This window comes from Sinohyriopsis cumingii, chromosome 15 (genome assembly GCF_028554795.1).
Source record: "Sinohyriopsis cumingii isolate HCF-2022 chromosome 15, ASM2855479v2, whole genome shotgun sequence".
Classification (NCBI taxonomy): domain Eukaryota; kingdom Metazoa; phylum Mollusca; class Bivalvia; order Unionida; family Unionidae; genus Sinohyriopsis; species Sinohyriopsis cumingii.
The window spans coordinates 99,879,829-99,902,676 of record NC_142975.1 but is presented as its reverse complement, the minus strand read 5'-3'; the positions used below and the strand labels follow the sequence as shown (position 1 = coordinate 99,902,676).

At 34.2% G+C, this 22,848-nt stretch overlaps 1 protein-coding gene across 1 annotated transcript in view; it reads left to right on the top strand.

The window, feature by feature from the left end:
• The window catches only part of LOC149782384 (cell adhesion molecule CEACAM5-like), a 155,259-nt gene that overhangs the window by 117,639 nt on the left and 14,772 nt on the right, over positions 1-22,848 (top strand). Inside the window, exons 12-13 of the mRNA XM_089935123.1 lie at positions 14,927-15,058; positions 22,413-22,443. Of these exons, the coding sequence (XP_089791249.1) occupies positions 14,927-15,058; positions 22,413-22,443 (163 nt within the window). The remainder of the gene's footprint in view (positions 1-14,926; positions 15,059-22,412; positions 22,444-22,848) is intronic.

Below are 22,848 nucleotides of genomic sequence, written 5' to 3'. Positions count from 1 at the left end.
GGATGGTACAAGTCCGTGGGAGGCATGACTTTGCACTTGATCAAGCCTTCGTATTGTCGAATGTTGTTCAGGTCAATGAGTTCCGTCAGCAACTGAATGTGCCCTACGGGAAAGCGACATTATTTTCACATGTAATGATACAGGGAACACACGTGCACGTATTTGATTTCTTCTCCTTTCCATTCATGAGCGTGGTACAGCAAACAGATGGCATTCGTCCGTCCTCCGTACAAACTATATCGTGGGATTAGTTGGTCCACCAACTTTTAACCTTCCACGATGCATTTAAACTCGGGATCGGTTTTCAAACGGTGATCACTCGCTGAGCCACACAGAAATTGGAAATGTAAATGTTGGTCTGTTGCATCCATTCGAAATCGAAAATGTTGAAGTTCCCTTTCTTCTGGTCAGCTTCCTCTTCTTGTTTGGAATGGTATTTTTGAACGTAGCATTCGTGTTCCAAGTCCACGATTTGGTGACAAATGTGACCTGGTTTATTTCGTCGACATACGTGTGATTAGACACTATTGGTACGTATGTCTTGTCCACAAGTGGGGACACAATCTCAGCAGACCTTAGATGTTGTCCCATTAAACTGAAGTCCCATTGTCCCCAAAGTGCCAGTTCTGTATTTTCCCATGTTAAATTCCCCTTGTCCCTAATGGTGCACATGACTTTTTTTTACTGGGATTTAAATTGTCCATAAACAGCCCCCATTCACTACTGTCAAGGGGTCAGAATGTTAAATCATGCAAGACTGAGATAAGCTAGCTTAAGGAACCATTGTCTAAGTTGGCTGTGAAAGAATGGGGGAGGGAGAATTGGCTAGTTGTTTAAGTGACCTAACCTAAATTGGTGCATATTAAATGAAGAATATTCAGAATAACGTTTACATATTTGCTGTCTATATTTTGGCAGTGAACCATGCATTCATAACAAAATCAGCAATAGATCACTGCAAATAATTAATATACATTTTATTATATATTTAGAAGTTACTGACAAAAAATGTGCACAAGGAAGCATAAACAAATCTGAATACCTAATATCTACGGAATGAACTTGTACGTATGAAATGTATATTGTCTGTTTTAGAGATATTTAAACAGTATGCAGGACAGTGAATATATTCATTAACTCAAATAAATTGGAGAGTGGGAGTTCATATAGACTTGTGTAACCCTTTGACCAAATTCTCTACATTGGATCGACCTTGTATCTTAATCTCCACCATATTAAGGAGTTAGAATTGATTTTATGGGCAATGTAGAATGATTCGGTTAATGACAAGAATTAATTCAACAAGAGGCTTTATATTGATCCAACTATATGCTGATAACTCATCCTAAGATATGCACTACTGTAATCTAACACAGGAAGTAGCATGTTTGATAATAAACAGTAAATTACTCCATTGCTTCAACTTAAATGGTTTCATTCCAGTAAATGTATAATGTATAATGCTTATTTGTTGGTTGGTTTTAAAGGTAGCTTTAACACATTATTGGCTATATAATGATGAATACATGGGAGCTATATGCCTTTTTCAAGGACAACCTGAGACAGCTGCCGAAATGAGCTGTCCTTCATGGGTCATGGGTCTCAAACCTACAACACTTACATCATGAGCTCAACGGTCTGGCAATCAAGCTACTAAGACAGTAGTTTGATTGCCAGACCGTTGAGCTCATGATCTAAGTGTTGTAGGTTTGAGACCCATGAAGGACAGCTCATTTCGGCAGCTGTCTCAGTTTGTCCTTGAGAAAGGCATATAGCTCCCATGTATTCATCATTATATAGCCAATAATGTGTTAAAGCTACCTTTAAAACCAACCAACAAACAAGCAACCTGACAAGATGATAGACCAGCTGGGTGAAATCAGTAAAAGGATACAAAATTAGGAGATATGCCATACAATGTTATATCCAAAATTTAGTTATAATCAAGCATAGTATATTGGAATTTCCAAATTCTGAAAAATTATTTAACTTTTACATCTTATTCACGCATACTAAAAATGAAACTTTTAAGTTTTGAATATCAGTGCCTTTAGGTGAGAAACTTACCTAAAGTAGATAGCCGGAAAGTATAATATCTCAGTAATGCTCACAGTTCGATATATCAGGTCTTGAAATAATATTCCACATGAAAAGAAGTATTTACAAAAGGAGAGGGGAATGGAAGGAAGGAAATGAAATATAGATGAAAATAATTAAAACTGGCAAGGAGAGCACGCTTTATTAGCTTTTGATACTGAAAATCATAACTATTATGACCCCCATTTGAAGAAAATAATTAGATTAATACTTTCCTTGATCATGTTGAGAAAGTTGCAGAAAACCTGAAATTTCCAATTAAGCCTTGGACTTTGTTTTTACATCTCGTACTTATTGGCAAAGCTCGTAAAATCTACTCTTCACTGTCAGTAAAGCAGAGTGCTGATTTTGATGTAGTTAAAAAATATATCTTGACAGGTCAAGAATTGGTACCTGAGTCATGTTGACATGGGTTTCAGAAATTGTAGAAAGTCAGCTGAAAAACATATGTCTAAATTGCTAGGAAAAAAGCCAACTATTTGATAGGTGGTACTTGGTAAAGAAGGTTGATCAAGATAACGATAACTTCATACAGCTCATATTAATTGAAGAGTTCAATAATTGCATTTACACTGATGACAAGCCCTAACGAGATGATCAAAAGGTCGAATCTTTAGAAAATGCTGCTTGCCTCACATAGTTTCTTATGTCAGTAATTTTCCACTAATCTGTCTCAGTGAGCAAATAGTGGAGACTTTAGAAAATGCTGATTGCACAACTGATGACTCATGAAGTTTCATTTGTCACTGTCTTCCTCTCAACAGTTCCATGGTAAGCTTCATCACATTCTTATACATACACTTGCAAATTTCAATCAAAATTTAAAAATCAAAATTATGATAAGACTAATCTGAAATCCTTATATCTTCCTATTTGTACTTATTATCTAACATATGGCACATTATTTCTGATTGGTAGAGGCGAAAATTGGCAACATAATAAAGACAAGTCTATTCCAAATTATCTTATTTCTAAGAGTTTAGTGTCATGGTCATGTATTGAAAACAATAGTCTGATTCTGTTTTGGAAACTAATGAATAATTTGTGTATTCTTTATCACTTATTGATGATTCTGACATGCATAACTTTATTAAGATAGGGAGTTTTCAGAATAATTTGTTATCGGGTACTTTACCTTTGTCTGACAAATTTTATTTTAGTGAAGTGCTCTAGATCTAGGAGTAATATGTGGCTTTTGTAATGTTCAACCCCATTGTGAAAATATGACATCAAATGAACTGTAATACTCTGAGTCTAAATGTCATTTATATTTCCTTATTATTTGGAATAAGACTAAGCTTTGCCTTTGATGCTGATGCTAATGCTCACATTATTAGGTGACCGTCATACCCATGAAGATTATGTAACAATACAGGAATTTTATTTTGTTTGGGTGCATTTGTAATTGTAAGTTGCATGCTATGTGTGCAGCTCCTCAATACACGCCAGTGATATGACTGTCATCAAACACTGAAGAAGCTACACTTCCACTTTCAATTCCATTAACTCCTTCACAGATCCAGCAGTGAGTGGCATCCTAAAACTCGTGAATATTGTCTCTTGTCATAAGCTTAGCTACTGGTAAATAGAACTGTTGCCAGACCCATTTCATCATAACTTCAGGATAAAAAACTCATGCGAGTCAGGACAATAAAAGGACATTGGTGGCTCAGTTTTTCCAGCACTCATAACTAGTTTGTAAAAAAACCTACATGGGGGATTGTCAATAACTTGTGTTGTATTTGTTGTATGGTCATTGGATGCATATATTTTTTTGGCTGGAATACTGAAACATTTAAAATCTGCATATGTGATATAGGAAATATTCATCTTTGTTTGTAGTGTAGTAAATTTCAAATTTTTTTTGCCTGGTTATATCATTAGTATTAATTAGTTTTTTAATGATCCTAACACAATACAAGTCATGGTTTTCAAGCACCTTTTGGGTGTTAAATACATGCATGCAAATCTGCAAGGAAAACTTTACCCATGTGCTTACTTTTTTGGTTAATCAAATGAGTAAGATTATTTATCTATACGCAAAGAAACAGCAATTCTAGACCAATCATATCACTCAAAAGAAGAAAATAAATTGTGGGGAATGCGCAAGTGGATAAATCCTTTATCCTGAAGTAAAAACACTAACATGAATCATAGGGTTATTTGTTTCACATTTGTTCAGTGTGGTAGCAGCCTGCATGGGAATTTATATATTGCCAAGATAAAGTTCACCCAGTGGTTGCTAGTATTACACGGCTGGTCTTGATTATCACTAGCTAGATAAAATGATGACAAAATTTTACGCTGAAAACATTGATCGTCTGTTTTATTCCTTTTATCAATGACTGCAGATCGATACATTTTGGTGTTGGAATATAACTCAATCCATGAAACACTGTTGGTGGGGAGAAAAATGCACCTCAACATATGCAAATGTCCAAAATTCATCCTGATCCTTCTATGGTGGATTTTTCCAATTTTTCAAAATTAGTTTTAATGCTTTACTCGATTTCATCATTGATAGCTTTGATGTATGTATGATTCAAACATGTATGAGAACCACTGTTAATCCATGGGGTTGTGATTTTAAATACATGCCCTTGTGGAATAACCAAATGTGCATTGAGGACAATATATGTTTTAACTAGCGAGGAGCCATAGTGGTGTAATGCCGATATACTATCTAGAATCATATTTGATAACAGTTATTTAAAGTCTTTTACTGGTTTGAATGCATATGGGATACACTACATAATTTTCTGATTCACTGCTGTGCTTTTAAAACTTTAATTCTGGTACATGTACTTGCTGTGCATTTTCCGCAGCCTCAGTACGAATAGAATGTGTAATATGCCAGAGACGTACTCGTTCACGAAATTACGCATCAGCCTTGGTAGTAGTGAAATATGTATTGCAATGATGGTTTGGCTTTCCTCCCAGTGACTGTTTGTTCATTCCAATGGTGGTTATATTCATTCTCAAACAGACCTAATAATACAAGTGTGTCAGCTTATTTTGCACCTATTGGTAGTCTTATATTACACTCACATACTTATTATTTCAATTATAGTACCGTTACTCTTGCGTTAGCATCCTGTTGTGGGTTATCTGCATGAGTTCCAGTAATTAACGTATATAATCAGGCTTATGTTGGTATTGCATTTTTTCTGTGATTTGTTTTAACAGATGCACAGTTGGCATACATATACAATGAAAAATTGTTCTCTAATTGAAGATCCCATCAATTACTTGCTTTAATTATTGATCTCTACCAAGATCAGAAACTGCCCTCTCTTCAATCCTAGCTCTTATTTTGTCTATTTTTGTGCGCATTTCATTTAGATAAAATAGCTTTCATAAAGGATTTGGTCTCAAAAAAGCCCAAGTGATCCATCACTGAGTATTAAATCCACTCAAAAATAGAAAGATATCGTGCACCTGTATCTAGTAATGTCAAATGTATTGCAAATTTCCTCAGTATATATTTCCTTGTGTCTGATTATAGATGTTTTGAATTTCCTCAGGTGCTCATGCTACTGTACGTTTGAAAAAATGTCTTATGTCATTTTGTAAAACATGTACTGTTAATCAGTGAATGTGGATAATGGCATCGTTATTTAAGTACCTAACATATCTAATTGATTTGCACTTGGAGATTGTCAATCCTGCTACAATATGCCATGCTAATATCATCAGAGGGAATACATATTTCATATGTAATAAGTGATTTAGTCAATATCAAATCAAGTTTTATCCTTTTCTGCTCAAAACCTTAATCAAGCCTCCATTTATGCTGTGTAAAGATCATTCCTAAGTTAATCAGTTTAGAATAATGTTCTTAATATATGTTTTAAAATGTACATAACATTGTTTGAGCCTCTTTGATAAGTCTGTGATAAATTCAAATGAAACAGAGATGTAAACCTTTCTGCCTGATATTGATATGGTTGTCCTCTGGTAATGCTTTTGGTTGAGAGGTCTGTTCTTTCAAAATATTATAATAATCGATCAGATAATTGTTCTCCATTATATACGAGGAAAGTTCTTTAATATTAAAGCAGACATGTCTGTTAAATTTGTGCTTGTTAATTACTACTTTTGAGACTATTGGATTGTGACTACTTCTAAGCTGTTAAATATGAGGTTATTTCAATCCAGCTAATGTGTACTGTACATATTGATTATCACATTTTCATTTCAACCCCAAACAAGCACCCAGATTACCAAATGACATACTAGATCCCCAGTGGCCATTGAAATCATAGGTTCCTTCAAAGATTGCAAGCATGCTACATATTTCATGGTTTGTCCGAACTTTGAACAGCCACGGGTTTTCAAATCCCTTTTCTTGTCCTTGAATAGACTTGAATTTTCAATAATTTTGACAAGGCATTGACTGTGTAATTACATTTTAAATTTTCTAGAATTTTATGAAAAATGATATATGTTTATGCATTTTCTTTGTTCTGCTGTTCATATTGTGGAAAAACAACATCACGTGATTCTAGTAGATATGTCATCTGCTAAATGCATACAAATACCAGTTGTCTCCTTTACACAACATTATGCATTCTGGGAGTATAGGTTTTGTTAATTCGTGAATGGTATAAGTTGTTTGTTTACTGTCAGAAACAATCGTTTAAAGAAGGTCAACACGTAAAAACAAAGAGAATGAGCAATCCTGAGCCGTTAATATAAATAAGGTTCTTGTTGCTTTCATGAAATATGGCGAGAATGAAATTAATATAGAGATTGGCTTTGAAAACTTAACAAATGAGCCGACAAACATCCTACTTTCCATGTGGAAAGCACACTGATGTTTTGGCAGTTTGAGAGTCTGCAAATGGAAATAAACATTTTGCATTACAGAAATCAAGTAGGCCTGCTGTCTGCTGTACAATCATAGACTTGTTTACATATCCAGCGTCCAGTATGGATAAGCTAGTTAATGGCACCATGCCAACATATACAGGCCCAGCTCTTCTTGGTTATTTCAACTGCAAGTGAATCAGAAGTTCAAAGCAGAAATTGATGGTGTTTTTTTCTCGGTTTTTTTTTCTTCTGTGGTTCACCGCTCCCGTGGCCTAATGATTAGACCGTTCGCCTCGGAAGCGGGAGGCCGTGGGTTCGAACCACGGCCAAGTAATACCAAAGACTTCAAAAATGATACTAACAGCTCCCTCGCGTAGCGCTCAGCATTAAGAGGTTAGTGTTAGCATTTATCGGCCTGGTGTCAGGATAATATGACTCGGTGAGACATCATGATACGTGTCTGTTGCATGATGCCAAAGTGCTAGACATCACTATAAACTGCCACACTGCAGACATCGTAGCGATATGACTAAAAAAAACGTTAAAAGCTACGTTAAAAATCCTAATCACACACCCTTCTGGATTGCAGCATGTGCAAATTTTGCATCAGATGTAGTTTTACTTAATCAATCTCAATTACAGATTTCTTTCTAGCACAGTTATTTCATCTTCTCATTTTTACTTTACCCCTTTTAGAGGCATTATAGCTTGTATCTTCATTCTATGTTACTCTTTGGGAATATGGGTTCTGTCTTTGAACTGTCATTTATTTTTATTTTTGCATACACATGTATGAATCATGTATCTATAACTGATATCAGCCTTACATCATATTGACTTTCATATCTACATATGCAACCATTTGCGCATTAAGATGTGAATTACTTAAGAAATGTTTTTCTTTGGTCGTTAGACTCAAACTGGCAATGTATTATTTGATAGCATGGTGATGCTAGTGTTTAAGCTATTACCTGTGTTAAGGCAGTACATCTAAAAGTCAGATCTTAAGTTAAGAGTCTTATGGAAAAATGTGCATGACACCCTCCACATAAAAGCTAATTCAAAATAATGTGCCATTTTGAAATGCTATTTCAAGCATATTCGCACATGGTTCCAAGTTGTGGTAAACAGACATATCCATGCAATATTAAGTCTACCAGAAATCTGTAAGCAGGATCACTAGCCCTAAATAATCTTTAATAGTTTTGTGTCTGTCTTTTTCATATTGGCAAAAAAAAATATTTTTTTGTTACAGTAAAAATACAAGCTTGTATTAATTGTATTAATTTAACTTTGAGGTAAATTTGATACCAAATATGAAGAAGATGCTTGATTACATCAAAATGGCGTTTTACTCTTTTGAGTTTATTTATGCAAACTAAAATGTACGGATTCTCATTATTCATACTGGAATCAACCGAGTAATTTAACCGTATTAAAGTGCTTTTTCAGACCAACTATCATTTTAGACAGGGACTCGTGTATCGCTGTGCATAATAATACCCTGTACAACCTCAAATACGTGTCTACAGTACTAGTGTTGTAGTAGTTTTTCATGTTACGTATCTATATTACGATCTCGCAAGACTTGATTTGGCCACTTCACTTTTGTTGATTAATAATTGCTTTAAATCGGAGCAAGGTATTCTACAGTTTTTCACAGATTGAACTTACAGGAAACGTCTCAGACTCTTGCAGTAGAACAGTGAAAAGTTGGTCCCAAATATAATTGTGGTCTACTGTACTGGTCCATATCCTGGAACATTAAGAAATACAGCAACACAAATTTTGTTTGTGGTATCCAGCTCTACCAAATGTTTCTACGTATAGTTAGATTGTTTAAGATCTTGGGTTATTTGCAACAATTCGTGAACAAAAACTAGATTTAAAGTGCTGAAGAATGTGCTTTTTCTCCAGATATTAGAATTCTGTTGTTTTTGATTTTTGTTTTGTTTCTTCATATTAACTAGTTTGAAATAATGGTTATTTTCACAGAGTTATATGCATTTCAGAAGAGAGCAAGACATAATATGAATTAAGCTTACATCAGATTGGTTTTGTTTCTTGAATGTATCGGTAGACCAGGGTCATCCTATGATCCATTGCACTTTCACATGGCTATAATACTCAGCAGATAAATAGAAAAAAGCAAGAAAGAGAATTACTAATCATGAATTTATGCAAATTGTTTGAGGCCAGTTGAGTGCATTGCATATATCATGATGCACATGCTATCGTGTGCAATTATAAAATTAACAATATTCTGGGCATCTTTTTCCCGGTTTTATGTGATCGTATTCTCAGAAATAAATTTATTTAATTTCCTGTTATTTAAATGATGCTTATTACAACATCTTACAGGCGAACCTGGGCAACCTTACAAATTTAATTACAGCAATTTACAGACGAACCAAATAACTTTGTTCTGGTATCCTGGTTTTCATGGTGGCTTCGACCAGACTTTTGTTATACAGTTTAGCATGGATAACATCTTATGGCAAAATGCTTCATTGGTACCTGGAGGAAAGGGTGAAGAATTGCTTAATAATACAATCACAGAACTAAAGCCAAATACAGTCTATTACTTCAGAATATATGCATTTAATATCAAGGGAAATGGAGAACTGGCAGATGAGGTGATCACAGGCAAAACATTATCGGATTAGTGACCAGTCACAATCTCTTTCCTGTCCACATCAGATTTGACATTATAAATCAATTATCCCAATGATAGCCATATATTCCAAACATGACCAACACAAATATGATACACATGTCATGATGTAATATAGGCCTAGTCTTATCATTCACGGTATAATGGAATGTATGATCTACTTTTTGAGGTAACCCCAGCCATAACTTTACAAAATCAAGGCAGATATGTTCTTTCTAATTTTGCCAACACAATTATCACATTCCTTACTTTTTGGACAAAATTTATACTGGCATTAGTATGGGATAAACATATTGCATGAAAAAACGAAATGTAAACACACAAACTCAATAAAAAAGTAAAATGTGAAATATGTGTGAGACAGACTATTTTATTAAAGAGTTTAAAACTAATATAGATATATACAATCATATTGTTTTATGATTACAGAATGATTACCTCAAAACTATCATATTCTGTATTTAGCATATATTTAAATATGCATTGCAGGAATCTATTTTTGCGACAATAGTGTAATTATTAAGATTCCTTCAGTCACAATATTTAATAATTTTGATTATTAAAATGTTATAACAGAATTTTTAAATATTTATATATGTGTCTATGTCGATGACATTGAACACATGTAGTAAATGGTCTATGATGGTATGATTACTTTCAGAACTCGTATGTAATTGCAAAACCATTTTCAGAAAACAAAAATTTGTATAAATACATTTTGACATTTTTTAAAATACTTAATCAATACATTTCGAGATATGAAGAAACTGTCAACATACACGTACAAGTCCCTGAATCATAAAGAGCACTTTTTGTACTGTCGTGTTTGTTCAATAACTTGGATTCTTTCTGATGATCGATATTTTTAGGAGTATTGTGATTGTACAATAATTTTCATTTTAATAGTTGGTATCATAGTTTTGGCAACATCACTATTATAATTAACATACTCCAATAAAATACATCCTCATTACCACACGAAATTAGGCCTCATGCATATATCATAGTCAGCATCACATTTTAGGAATATTGTGAAGGTACAATAAATTTAAACTGTAATAGTTCGTATCATAGTTGTGACAACATCTATTATAAGTAACGTACTCCAATAAAATACATCCTCATTACCACACGAAAGTAACCTTCATTCATATATCATCTTCAACGTCACATTTTAAGAATATTGTGATGGTACAAAAAATTTACATTTTCATGATTAGTATCATACTAGTGACAGCATCACTGTTATAATTAATATAATCCAAGAAAACACATCCTCATTACCACACCAAAGTAGGCCTTGTACATATATCATCTTCGACTTAACTATCCTTGATAATTACATGATTGCTCACTAAACACTGCCATAAGAAGATGTTGAAACATGTATTGCATGCCCAATTTTTTCTCAAGCCTCATGACGTATCTTTGAATTAGATCACATACGTATTTTGGCTTTCAGACCTTATATTCAGTATTTTGTTTCTTTGTGTCTTTAGAAATTTGTTTTCTTTTTCTGACAGCCAATTTCTTGGACAATTTCACAACAATCAGAACTCAAAATGAACATGAGATATTAATGAAGTCCCTGACATTGCTCAGATAATCAACATACATATGTGAAACTATGGCCAGAAGATATTTCTAAACTATTTAGAGAAGAAAGTACCAAAAAAAAAAGTTTTCGCGCTTTACTTGCATTGAAAGAATGCAATTAAACTACAACCTGTGATTGTTGAAAAAATCTTGATAAGTTGTATAACTTATTAGGTGCTGTTTTGTAGTGGATTCTCTCCTGTATGGCTAGTCTTATTAAAATATAGTATATGTGACCGGTAAATCCCATAACAAGTCAAACATGTATGTCTTATAAGTCAGAATACACCAGGAGTTGGCAGCCTATATTACATAGTGTGCCACGTTTTTCCAGATTAATTACAACATGAGCTAGTGCATGCCAACAGTAAGAGAGTAGCACTGTTTAAATCAAGACATAACCTGTGAAATGATTATGAACAATTCATGAGCTGGCATGAACTGTTCAATAATTATTCATGAACTGGGTTCATGAACCATTTATGAAGTTCAAAACAGGTTCATGAGCTGTTCATGAATATGTATGAACTAAAAATGGTGAATTCCTGAAATTTTGAACTCGTGAACTGTTAATGAACCAAAACTTCACAAACTAATCTTGAACAGCTCAAGAAATATTCATGAACAGTTCATAACATTTCAATAACAGGTTCATCATCATTAATGAACAAGTGCATGAACATATTCATAAAATGTGATGAACAAAGTTTCTCATGAATGAATAATGACTTCACAGTTCCTATAAGAAAATTGATTATCTGACAAACTCACAAATACCTATAGTAACATTTCATTCTGAATCATAAAATAACATTAGATGTGGGGTTTTCAAAAACAATATAAAATGCAATATATTATCTTAAAAATTGGTATTGAATTTCAGATAAATTTCTAATATGCCACACAGAACATTGATTTGACTAGGGATATTCCTTTTTGTACTCTTGGCAACACTTGTTGTATGTTCGTTATTTTTCTTTCAGATTATTTTACGAATATTTGTGCAATTGTGTCAATCAACTGTTGAAGCATTTTTAACTTTCATCGTCATGGGACTGTCTTTGGGGTTTCTCATGACTTGACCGATCTTTTTCCCAGAGATTGACCTGTCAGATAACTCTTTTAAGAAGACATTCAGGGCCAATAATTTAATCAAATCCCGCCCATTGTGACTAATGAATGTCTCCATCTTGAACTTCAGCTGTTCCATCCGATTACTGTTTGAATCTTTAACATTGATGCAGCAGTCACTATTTAATGTCTCTTCCATCTTGGCCACAGGATCCTTCAGTTTTAAAATTTTCTTCTTAAACCTACAAACTTCATCCTCTACTAATTTTACTTTTCTGTTGTCTGATCTGAAAGAAAGATAAAGTTAGTTGCAGGTAATCTCTGATCAACATTGTCTTCAGCTTTTAGCACACTATTATTTTACCCCACTTTATTTACTAGAACAATAATGATCCTACTAAGAATTATTTAGTCACTTACACTTAACACACAACTTAATGAGCATTTATATTATTTGGAGAATTTGGTCGCTATGTTGTAATCAATAAAAAATGACAATTTTTGACAACATCATTACAGTCAATAACCTGATCTGTAAACATATTATTTTGTACAAATGCGGCTATTTATGGGTAATTTTTTAGCCGTTTTCTGTTGATAAAACGTCAGGTTTGTGTGGTATAGGCCCTAATGTCACTAATGCATCCAATCTTACAACGCATGTTGCGTATCACTGCTTCTGGTTTCATCACTCTGTTATTTGCGTCTGTGTTATGTACAATTTGATGCATTAACTAGTTTAGTTGTTTTTGTCTTAATTTAACAAATTACATCAGATCATAGAAATAGTGATGTCATGAAACAGAAAACGATACCGAACATCTAAATTCCGATCGTTATGCAGTAACATGTCTTGTATTGAGATCGAAAAAGGGGTGGGGTATATGATAATGTTTGTGATTTTCAAAAATTTGAACAGCAAGTTTAAACTTGATCTGAAAAATCATGTGTCATTAGTTTGGTTAAGGCTAATATGATGACATATACAAATCAATATAATATCCACATAACTTCTTTCTGAAATAATAATGAACGCCAAAGAAAAAGATACTGTATTTTTGACGATCCTGGCTGGGAACACATTTCCTCCTAACTTTGCCCTCACCAAATCAGTTCCTTTATATTCTTCATGATTGCTTCTCTGCACTTCTACTTAAAACAAAAGATATTGAAAATATTCTCATCTATCCATACAGCTGGAGTGCGTCCACGTTCTTTGGTCGAGGTTTGTATTTGTTGCAGAACTGTTTGTGTGCTCTGTTGTGTTTTTAGGGGAAAAAAAAAACTCAGCTATTGAATTCACCTGCGTATGTTAACCAGTAATATCACGTCTCCTTTCACAGTCATGCAGTCAGGATAATCGTTGTTTACATATTCCAGTTTTAACGGCAAACTGGCAACCGGTAATTTTTTTAAGTCAAACATAATATGCAGTTTATGACAATAATGGACGAAAACGTTAACACAAAGTCATTGAAAGCTTTTATAGCAACTGCTTTGTATTCATGTTGGCCAGAAAATATTTTCCAATATTAATCCAGAATTACTCAGGTTAAGTACACAAGTATTAAATAAAAGATCTCAATGACCATTTATACAGTATTATATTATTTTAAAAAAATATTCACCTTTATTTATATTTCACAAATATTGTGACAAGTTTGTATAATGAATTTTAGATGAACATTTTGTGAATATATTGATAACGAAATGTCATACATATTTGATGAATATATTAGTGGTGCATCAGAGTACTTCAATTGTTCATACACCAAGTGCATGACATTTCAGGAACTTTAAAGATATTATAATAGTTCATAAAAGTTCATCAGTGTGTTCATGAACTTCATGTATGATGCATCAAAATTCAGGAAGTATTCATGAACATAGCTGTGGAACTTTAATGAACATTTGTGCATGAACTCATTTGATTAACTGGTCAGGAACATTTGATGAAAAGTTATGCACATTCATGAACAGTTCACATGGTGTTCATAAAGTCATGGATTTGTTCTCGCGGGGGTTTTGGCTGCCCTTCGCGTCCGACACAAAACCTCTTGATTTGCCACCTTGTGATACGTGTGCCGTATGTTGCCAACCCCTGGAATAAACAGGTCTGGATTTGCTTTAAGGTTTAGGACTTTCGCTGTGACCTCTATATATGTGGTATCCAGGAAGTATCCAAGTGGTACATTATGAAAGCATGTATCCATGGGTGTGAAATTAAAGGTCTTCAATAATATTTTGACCTGAATGGCAGTTTAGATTTATTAGAAATATTTGACTAGCACTCCTTGTAAATTATGAAACGAAGATATTTACAACAAAATAAATTGATACCTTACAAAAGTCAGACTTTATAAATATTAATATGAAGTAGCTCTTAATCTTAGTCGTAAAACAGTCGGTTTAAAATGTATGTGTCTTCGGCATGCCTTCTAATTTTATCTTGTTAATACTGGCACACTCTATGGTTATACCATAAGACCCTTAGGTCTCTTCGGGATTATATATATTGTACATTGGTTGACTTCTGAAACTGGTGAAAATAGTGGAGCAAAGAAGTGTTGGTTTTTAGAGCGATATTGATAGTGATGAATTCTCTTGCCATTATATGACTTTTGTAAGCAGGGATAGTATCAGTTATAGAACTAATTTACATGTATATCATTTCAGAACTGGAAGAACGCCAGCCTACTGGTCCACAACAATGCTTTATTATTGGAAGTGCAGTTGGTGGTGGTGTAGCTGCTTTAGTCGTAATAATGGTTTTGATACTGTTCTTAAGAAGACGAACTTCATTATCAGGTAGGAATTATTCTCCTGTTCTAAAATTAACTACAATAATATATAATATATTGATTTTGATAATGATAATAATCATATTCTTTTTAAAGAAGGCTACTAATTATTCTAACTAATCATCCTTATTTGTATTTATTCTACAACTCTGTAAGTACTCTTTACAGAAGGCATGAAACAATACATCCATGATGAGGTCATAGAAAAGAACTGGAGCTGACATAAACTACTTAGTGCCTTCTTTACTACAAGATCTATCAAAATAAACAAATTTTCATTTGATCAAGTTCAGGCATCAAATGACCTGCGAAGAGCAAATCTGACTCACGTTCAATCGATGCAGGACCTGCTTCATTTTTCCTTACTGATTAAAATAATGTATCATTATGAATCATTGCAGTTGACTTGTTTTCAATGCTTTGTATTATTTATTTATAAATCACATTATGTTTGCGATTATATATAGATATATAGCATGAGCATGTATGTACCTCACCTCAAACCTCTGGCAACATTTCAGTTTGCCATGGACACCTTTTTACCAGGAAGTTTCATTTGTGATGGGGTCTTACATCAAAGATAAACTTATTAAGTATCAATTAACATTGACGTAGAAAGGCGTGATGGAGGCTGGCTTCCTCCATCACACCATTGACGTCTATCCCTCTGTTTGGTTTTATAGGTCCCTTGTTACCTCGCATCCTTGCTTATAGTGTGATCAATGATTTTGGAATCTATTGTGTGTGAGTTATCAAGGAATCAGTGTACGATATGCATGTCATTTTTCATATCCTGCAATTTCTTATCCAAATGTAATCTATGAATATATAATTATTTCGTGTACTCAACTTTGTGCACATTTGTTCCATTGTTCAATTTGTTTAAAATATTTTCATTCAGCTGCTTGTCTAAAACAGATATATTTTCTTGGTAGATGAATACAATTTATGTGCAAATTTTGTAAACAAAGGGCAGAGATAACGTAGATTTTTACATAAAGCATTGCACCGTACACCATTTATTTATTTTCTAACATTTTATGGATATTTATTTTAAACATTTCTTTCCAAAAAAGAAGAACTATTTTTACGGCAAGAATGTTTCATTTTTTAAAATCCAAATCATCAATTAAATTTGAATGAAACATTTAGAAATATTGTTGGTAATATATTTATTCCATTTTTTAATGGAACATACGTCCTGTCTTGTAGTTGTCTAGTATACATTTGCACTCTGACAACCAAGAACTTTAAAACTTTGTAGCACATTTTGGTTTATTCTTTGCTGGTATATCTAACGCCGAATTTGACATTCTTGTTGAAATATCGTCCTCGGTTTCATGAGAAACTCCACCACTTCTTGTTTCCATTTACATCCCACCATCACGCCACTACTAACTTTATTTTGAAAATATTCAGTAACTGTATGTATCTACATGGTTGATTGCACCTTCTAGAATGGGACCAAGGTTTCACATGCAAATATAAAAAGAAAGTAACTCAGCTCAGACACGTGTTTTGTTTATAAGAACACAATAAACTTGTATAATGCTGAGCAGAATGAATTTGTATATCACTGCTTTGATGGAATTTTCGTGTATCATCATGTTTCAACTGTGTGAATTCATTTAAAACTTTTGCATACACTGGGAGCATTTCTGTGAGCTCAAGCCTTGTTTTCTTTCTTTTTTCATCTGCTGGCAACTGTTCTGCAAATTTACTTGCCAATTAGAACGTTTGGTCAAAATTTAATAATTTACTCACAGCTTGGAACCCTATTTATCATAAGCAAATCTTATCTTTTTACCACATTGTTGTGGTTCGGTATAAATGAGCTTTGCATTGTAGAAATCAATGCTCCACGGAAGTAAAACCAGTGATGGGCATGTTTCCTGTAAATCAAAATGGTGGCAACCATCATAGTAGCTTTCAAGTAAATCTTTTTACTGCTACTTCTCCAGAAAAGATGATCATATTAATGTACGGTTATCAGGTTAAAGACTTCTTATCATGTCTTGTTGACCTAAAATTAAAATGGTGCCAGTTTGTTCACAAATTGGGTGGCCCTGTAAGTTATATTAAATTTGTTTGTCCTGCTATGCTTGCATGGAAAGTCATATTAACATTAATGTTTTTCCCAGAAGACTTCTTATTATCAAAACAATATTGGTACTGCTCACACTTTCAGTCTGGTTGCCACTGCTGCCATCTTCAGAACCTTTATATCACTAGTCCAGTCTTATCAACATCGGTTTTTACTATACAAAGACTTATTTGCAAGGTCTAATGGGTCCAAAATGAAAATGATCCTGCTATTACATCCAATATGGCTACATTATTTGCCAACTTAAAACCTTGTAATCACTATTTCTAAATGAAGGAATGGTCATTATCAAAATGCGTTTTCACAGAAAGACATTCAGTGATGCCCAGTTGCTCATAAATGCAAGTCGTCACATCCATTATGGCTTTCTCAGTGATTATCTCGAACTATTGTTGGATTTATGGCGACATTTATTGGGTTACTGGTCATATAGACATTATAACTTGACCAAATAATAATCTTATAACCTCTCCTTTGGTCTGAGTGGACTGGATGGCTACTATAGCTTAGCCACCTTGACAATCAGTGTATGGCATTATAAATAAATTCATATGGTTGTAGAGAAGGGGCCGTCTTGTTTAGTGTGGTCTGTCATTTTATTAGCTTTAATATTGACATGGCTGGGTAACCAACGGTATAATGAATTGTGGATGGTACACAGCTAAGTATGATTGATGGGATTACTAGTCAATAATGGGTTTACCAACTTTTTCTTGACTACAGTACTTATAGCAAATCAGAGAAGATGATATAGTTCTAATATATTTCATGGCAATGTTTATTTCCCTGAATTTAGCTGAAATAATGATGCTCCAGGAGGAACCCATATTTGTATAGTGTACTTTCTACAAATGAAGGCTGCAACAGTCTTTTCACAATCCTTTGAGCCATCAGTGTAAATATTTGTGTAGTTCTTAAATTCATAGAAGGTTCATCATCAGCGTATTAAACAATAGAATGATCTGTCTCAGATGTTTTCCTTCTTGCACAGTGAAAAGTACTCTGGGTTATTTTAGGTGTCATAAAAGCTTGAAAATTCAGCTTTTGTATAGTCAAGACTGGAATATGTTCTATTGGCAAAGGTTATGAGTTTAGTTTTGGTATGCTTTATTGTATTTGAGTTGGACAACAGAGATAAAAGCCAGGTTCAAAGGATTGGATCTTAATATAGGACATATTGTAAACTTGAAAATGGTACTTAACGACATGATTGAGGTGGGTCATTCGCTTCAGCCAAAAGGCTCTCACATGGGGATGTACTAAATGCTTCCAGAGTGAGTCATATTGCTTGATAGTGAATTAAGTTAGTCATCTTAGAAGATGATATAGTTCCACTATACTTCATGGCAAGGTTCTTTAACCTGTTTTAGCTGAACATATTGATGCTCCATGAGGCAACCTAATTTGTATAGTGTAATTTCTACAAATGAAGGTTGCAACAGCCTTTCACACTCATTTCAATCATCAGTGTACATTTTTGTGTAGTTCTAAAAATTTGTAAAGAAATTCATCATAAGAGTATTGAAACATGGAAGGATTTGTCTCTGAGGCAACCTAATTTGTATAGTGTAATTTCTACAAATGAAGGTTGCAACAGCCGCTAACAATCATTTCAGCCATCAGTGTACATTTTTGTGTAGTTCTTAAATTTGTAAAGAAATTCATCATAAGAGTATTGAAACATGGAAGGATTTGTCTCAGATGTTTTCTTACATAGTGAAAAGTTCTATGTGTTGATTTAGGTCTTACATAAACTGGAAAGTTCAATTTTGCTATTGTCAAGACTGGACTATGCTCTAATGCTGAAGGTTTTGGATGACAGTTTTATTTTGGTATCCTGTATTGCATTTGAGTTGGAAAACAGTGAGGTAAGGACTTGTGTAGTCTGGCGGACAATAAATGTAAACTGTTCAACGAGATTATTAACATTTAAAAAGGTATATATGTTATGTCTAGCAAAGTGTTTCAAATTTGGCCCAGTCAAACGTTAATTTTGAGTGTGAAATGGGCTCACTGATGGTAGAGTTGATGTTCATTAGAGAGATTGGGATGTGAAGGCTATCAATAATCTTCCAATCATAATCCAAAAGTAGAGGTTGATGAGCAATAACAAACTGTCAAACCTAGACATTGATACGTACCTGTTACAGATGTAAAATACATTGGTGACCTGGTGATATTTAGATACAAATCATATCTTCAAAGGAAATCTTCTACATTGTTACCTCAGTTACCTATGCACTTTAAGTCCCATAAAACTGTTATAGTCACTGACATTCTGAGCGGAACAAATATAGTATCAATTAGCTCTTGATTGAAGATGTCTGATTAATTTGATTATAATTTCATGTTTGGTGGTATATTAATGACATTAAATGAAATCACATGATGAATTGTAAAGCTTCCAACAATGCCAAGTAACTTTTGTCGCAGCAAAATGGCATAACGAGGAAGCTCTTTCAGAAGTCATGTCAACATCTTAAAAGTAGGCGTTTAAAAAGAAGTAATTTTAATTGTCATATTGTCCTTACTTTTAAAGGATTTTTTTTTCTGGCGACGTGGTACTGTAGGATTGCGTTTATTTAAAAGCAGAAAAATATCTTTGTAGTTGGCTGTAAGTCCAGAGCGATTCCATTTTTCAACGGTGTTCATCGTTATGAAATAATAATAGAGACGGTGTACTAATTAGGTTAGACCTTATGGAAGGGACTTATGTGCCTGAGACCCAAGTTAGCAGAGTGATTAAAAGTGCTCGTCTTTACCACTCAGTACTGTCTCACCTGTCGAGATGGATTCAGGTCTAGGGTTTCGTTGATGTGGGCGTATGAGAAAGCTTGCCAGCAGCTTCCAGTGGTTCAGTGGTTCTTACCATGGTACTCCTGAATTGTACTTCCACTAGTTATTCTGTCTGCCATGTATAGGCCATCATGGGCTAAACAGCGACATTCATCCCGACTACAACAACTACTACTATATGCTTCTTATCAGGAGCAAGTATAGGGTTGTTTTGTTTGCTTGTCTGGTGTCACATTTAGCACACAGGGTAGTTGCGTCTGATGCCTTGTCCCCAATGTCATCAAACCTGTTATGCAGCTGTATAGGGTCATCAGACCTTGTGTGCTTCCTGTTAGAGTTCAGATGTTTTGTTATATTTGGTTATTTAAGTGTTGGAGCACTATTGAATATTGTTTTTGTTTCTTTTTTCCAAGGTTTATACAGAGGAATAATGCAATGTGTTGCCACATAAGGAGGATTTGTCAGAGTCGTTTCAACGTTTTTAATTATCAGACTATTATTTACCTCAGCTGAGAAGATTGGACCATGTTAGTCATTCTTAGATTCTACCATCATTTATGGCCACTGAAATGGGATATTTTAAGTGCATTTCATTCTTTGAATTTACTTCCGTTCCCATGTTTTGTAGTCTTTTGAGTAGGCTTGAAGGTCATTTTCACAATGTATAAAGTATGGAAAGAGTAGTCGATTCATCGACATACATAGGTTTTAGGGCATCTGTCTTTACAGTGGTTATACGTCTGACATCTGATAAAAAAAAACTGGATTTTGGTTGTGTATATCAAACTTGACCTGCTAAAATCCAACTTTTACTACATTTGGTAGTGTTGTTGTGATGTAGGTAAGTATAATTGTGATGGTGGCCTGCAATTGTATATCTGGTTTAAAACGGATTTGACAAATTACAGTGACAGTTTAGTTCTTCATGAAATTCAATGACTTCTGTATTGATGAGTCTCAACATGTCATGGCAGCAAATTATGCCTATAGTTAATGTGTGTGTGATTTACAAGTTTAATGTTGCTTTAAATGATTTTCAGTCATATCGCTATGATGTCTGAAGTGTGGCAGGTTATAGTGATGCCTAGAACTGTGACATCATGCTGCAAATATGTACTATGATGTTCCACCCAGTAACACCAGGCCAACCAGTCCTAACATGAACCTCTTAATGCTGAGCGCCTAGCAAGCCAGCTGTTAGCACCATTTTTATAAGTCTTTGGTAAGTCTCAGCTGGGATTGGAACCTGTGACATCCCGCATCCGATACGGATACTCAAACCCTTTATATCATAAAGTCTTACTATTTTGGATATATTTAGCCGGTACTCTTCACCCGCACTTCACAGGCAAACTTCCTGATTTTAGTTGGATGTTTTTAATTGTTTTGGTGTGCCAGCATGCTTAGGCCTACTCTTTTCAGATACAAATGGAAATAATTTGAAAAGCAGTCTGAGGCATGTTGTGGCTGATTAATCATGAAGAGAATATAATGAATCCATGCCAAATGATTCATCATCAGAGTCTGGCAGAGGCTTACTTTGTTTTGGGGTTGGGGTGTTCAGTTGAATTTTCTGTATGTGGCAACATTCATATCAAGAAAAGTGAAGCTCAAAAGGTTAAAGTAAACTAAAAGTAAAGAAGACTTCATAGGGCTTAGGATGACACGCTGATGTGTCAAGACCATGATAAATCCCAACCACCTGTCTAATAAAAATGGAGGCCATAGTAGTGTGTTGCAATCCATGGGTCTTCTGTTTACTCAACTAGGAACCTTACCTGCATTGGTATGGGTAACATCCCATGGTCAAAAGGTTGCCTTCATTCAATCGCCTCTTAAGCATGCAACGAGGATTGTCTCAATACAATTCTAAAAACATGGACTCAGAGGGGGTGATAGCTGTTTGGTTCTAAACAAAAATAGTGCCTCCTGTAAATCCAATACAGTGGCATGATGGTTGTCATGAAGCTCACTATTGTCCATAATCCAATGGTCATGCTGATGTTGGTTTTGACCACAAGACTTCTAATCATGCCTACTTGATCCTAAGTGAAAATGGTGCTAATGTACGATTCAAGATGCAGTATTTTCTTATCTTGAAGTTTAAGAACTTATTTTTGCTCAGTAGTGTATCAGTCTTATTGAGGGAGTCTTATTGATATCTGTTGTTCTTGTTTTGGATTGAACACCAATTCCAGAACATATTATGTTAAACATGGTAACCAGTATACCTGTTGGTGAAATAATCAGGGAAAACCCCAGTAAGAGCCACAGACCCATGGGAAGGTACTGGACACTTTTCTCGTATACCCAAATTGGCTGATCCCGAGACTCGAAATCCATGTTGGCACAGTAAAGATGGCAGTGATTGGTAGAGTCAAACTGTTTTGAAAACTGAGCCGAACAAGTCCCATGAATCTTTTTTAAATTGCTTGTTGGTATTTTTTCATTTTTTTTCCAGAACAAAGCATGGGTAGAGAACACACTCAAAGGTATGTAAACCACAATGCATTATGTTATTCCAGTTTTAAGGCTACTAGAATCATTCAAGTTGATAGCTTACATTCAGTTTGATTAAGCGTGTCATATACCATTTTAAGAGACCATGTAACACTGCCATCATTAATAACATTTCATAGCCTGATACTTCTAACCTGACGATTATTCCGTATGTACCCACATATAAGCTGCTTCCTTGATAACATAAAACCTGAGCTTAGTCTTCTAAGCGACTTATATTTGAATTATGTCATTGAAAACAATTTATTATATGTAATTTAATTTTACCCATGCCAGAAAACATTCTCAAAAAAATGAAAATAATGTGTATCAATAATTATCAATTTGGAGACGAGATTGTATAAACAATTGGATCTGACATTGAGAAGGATTTAAAA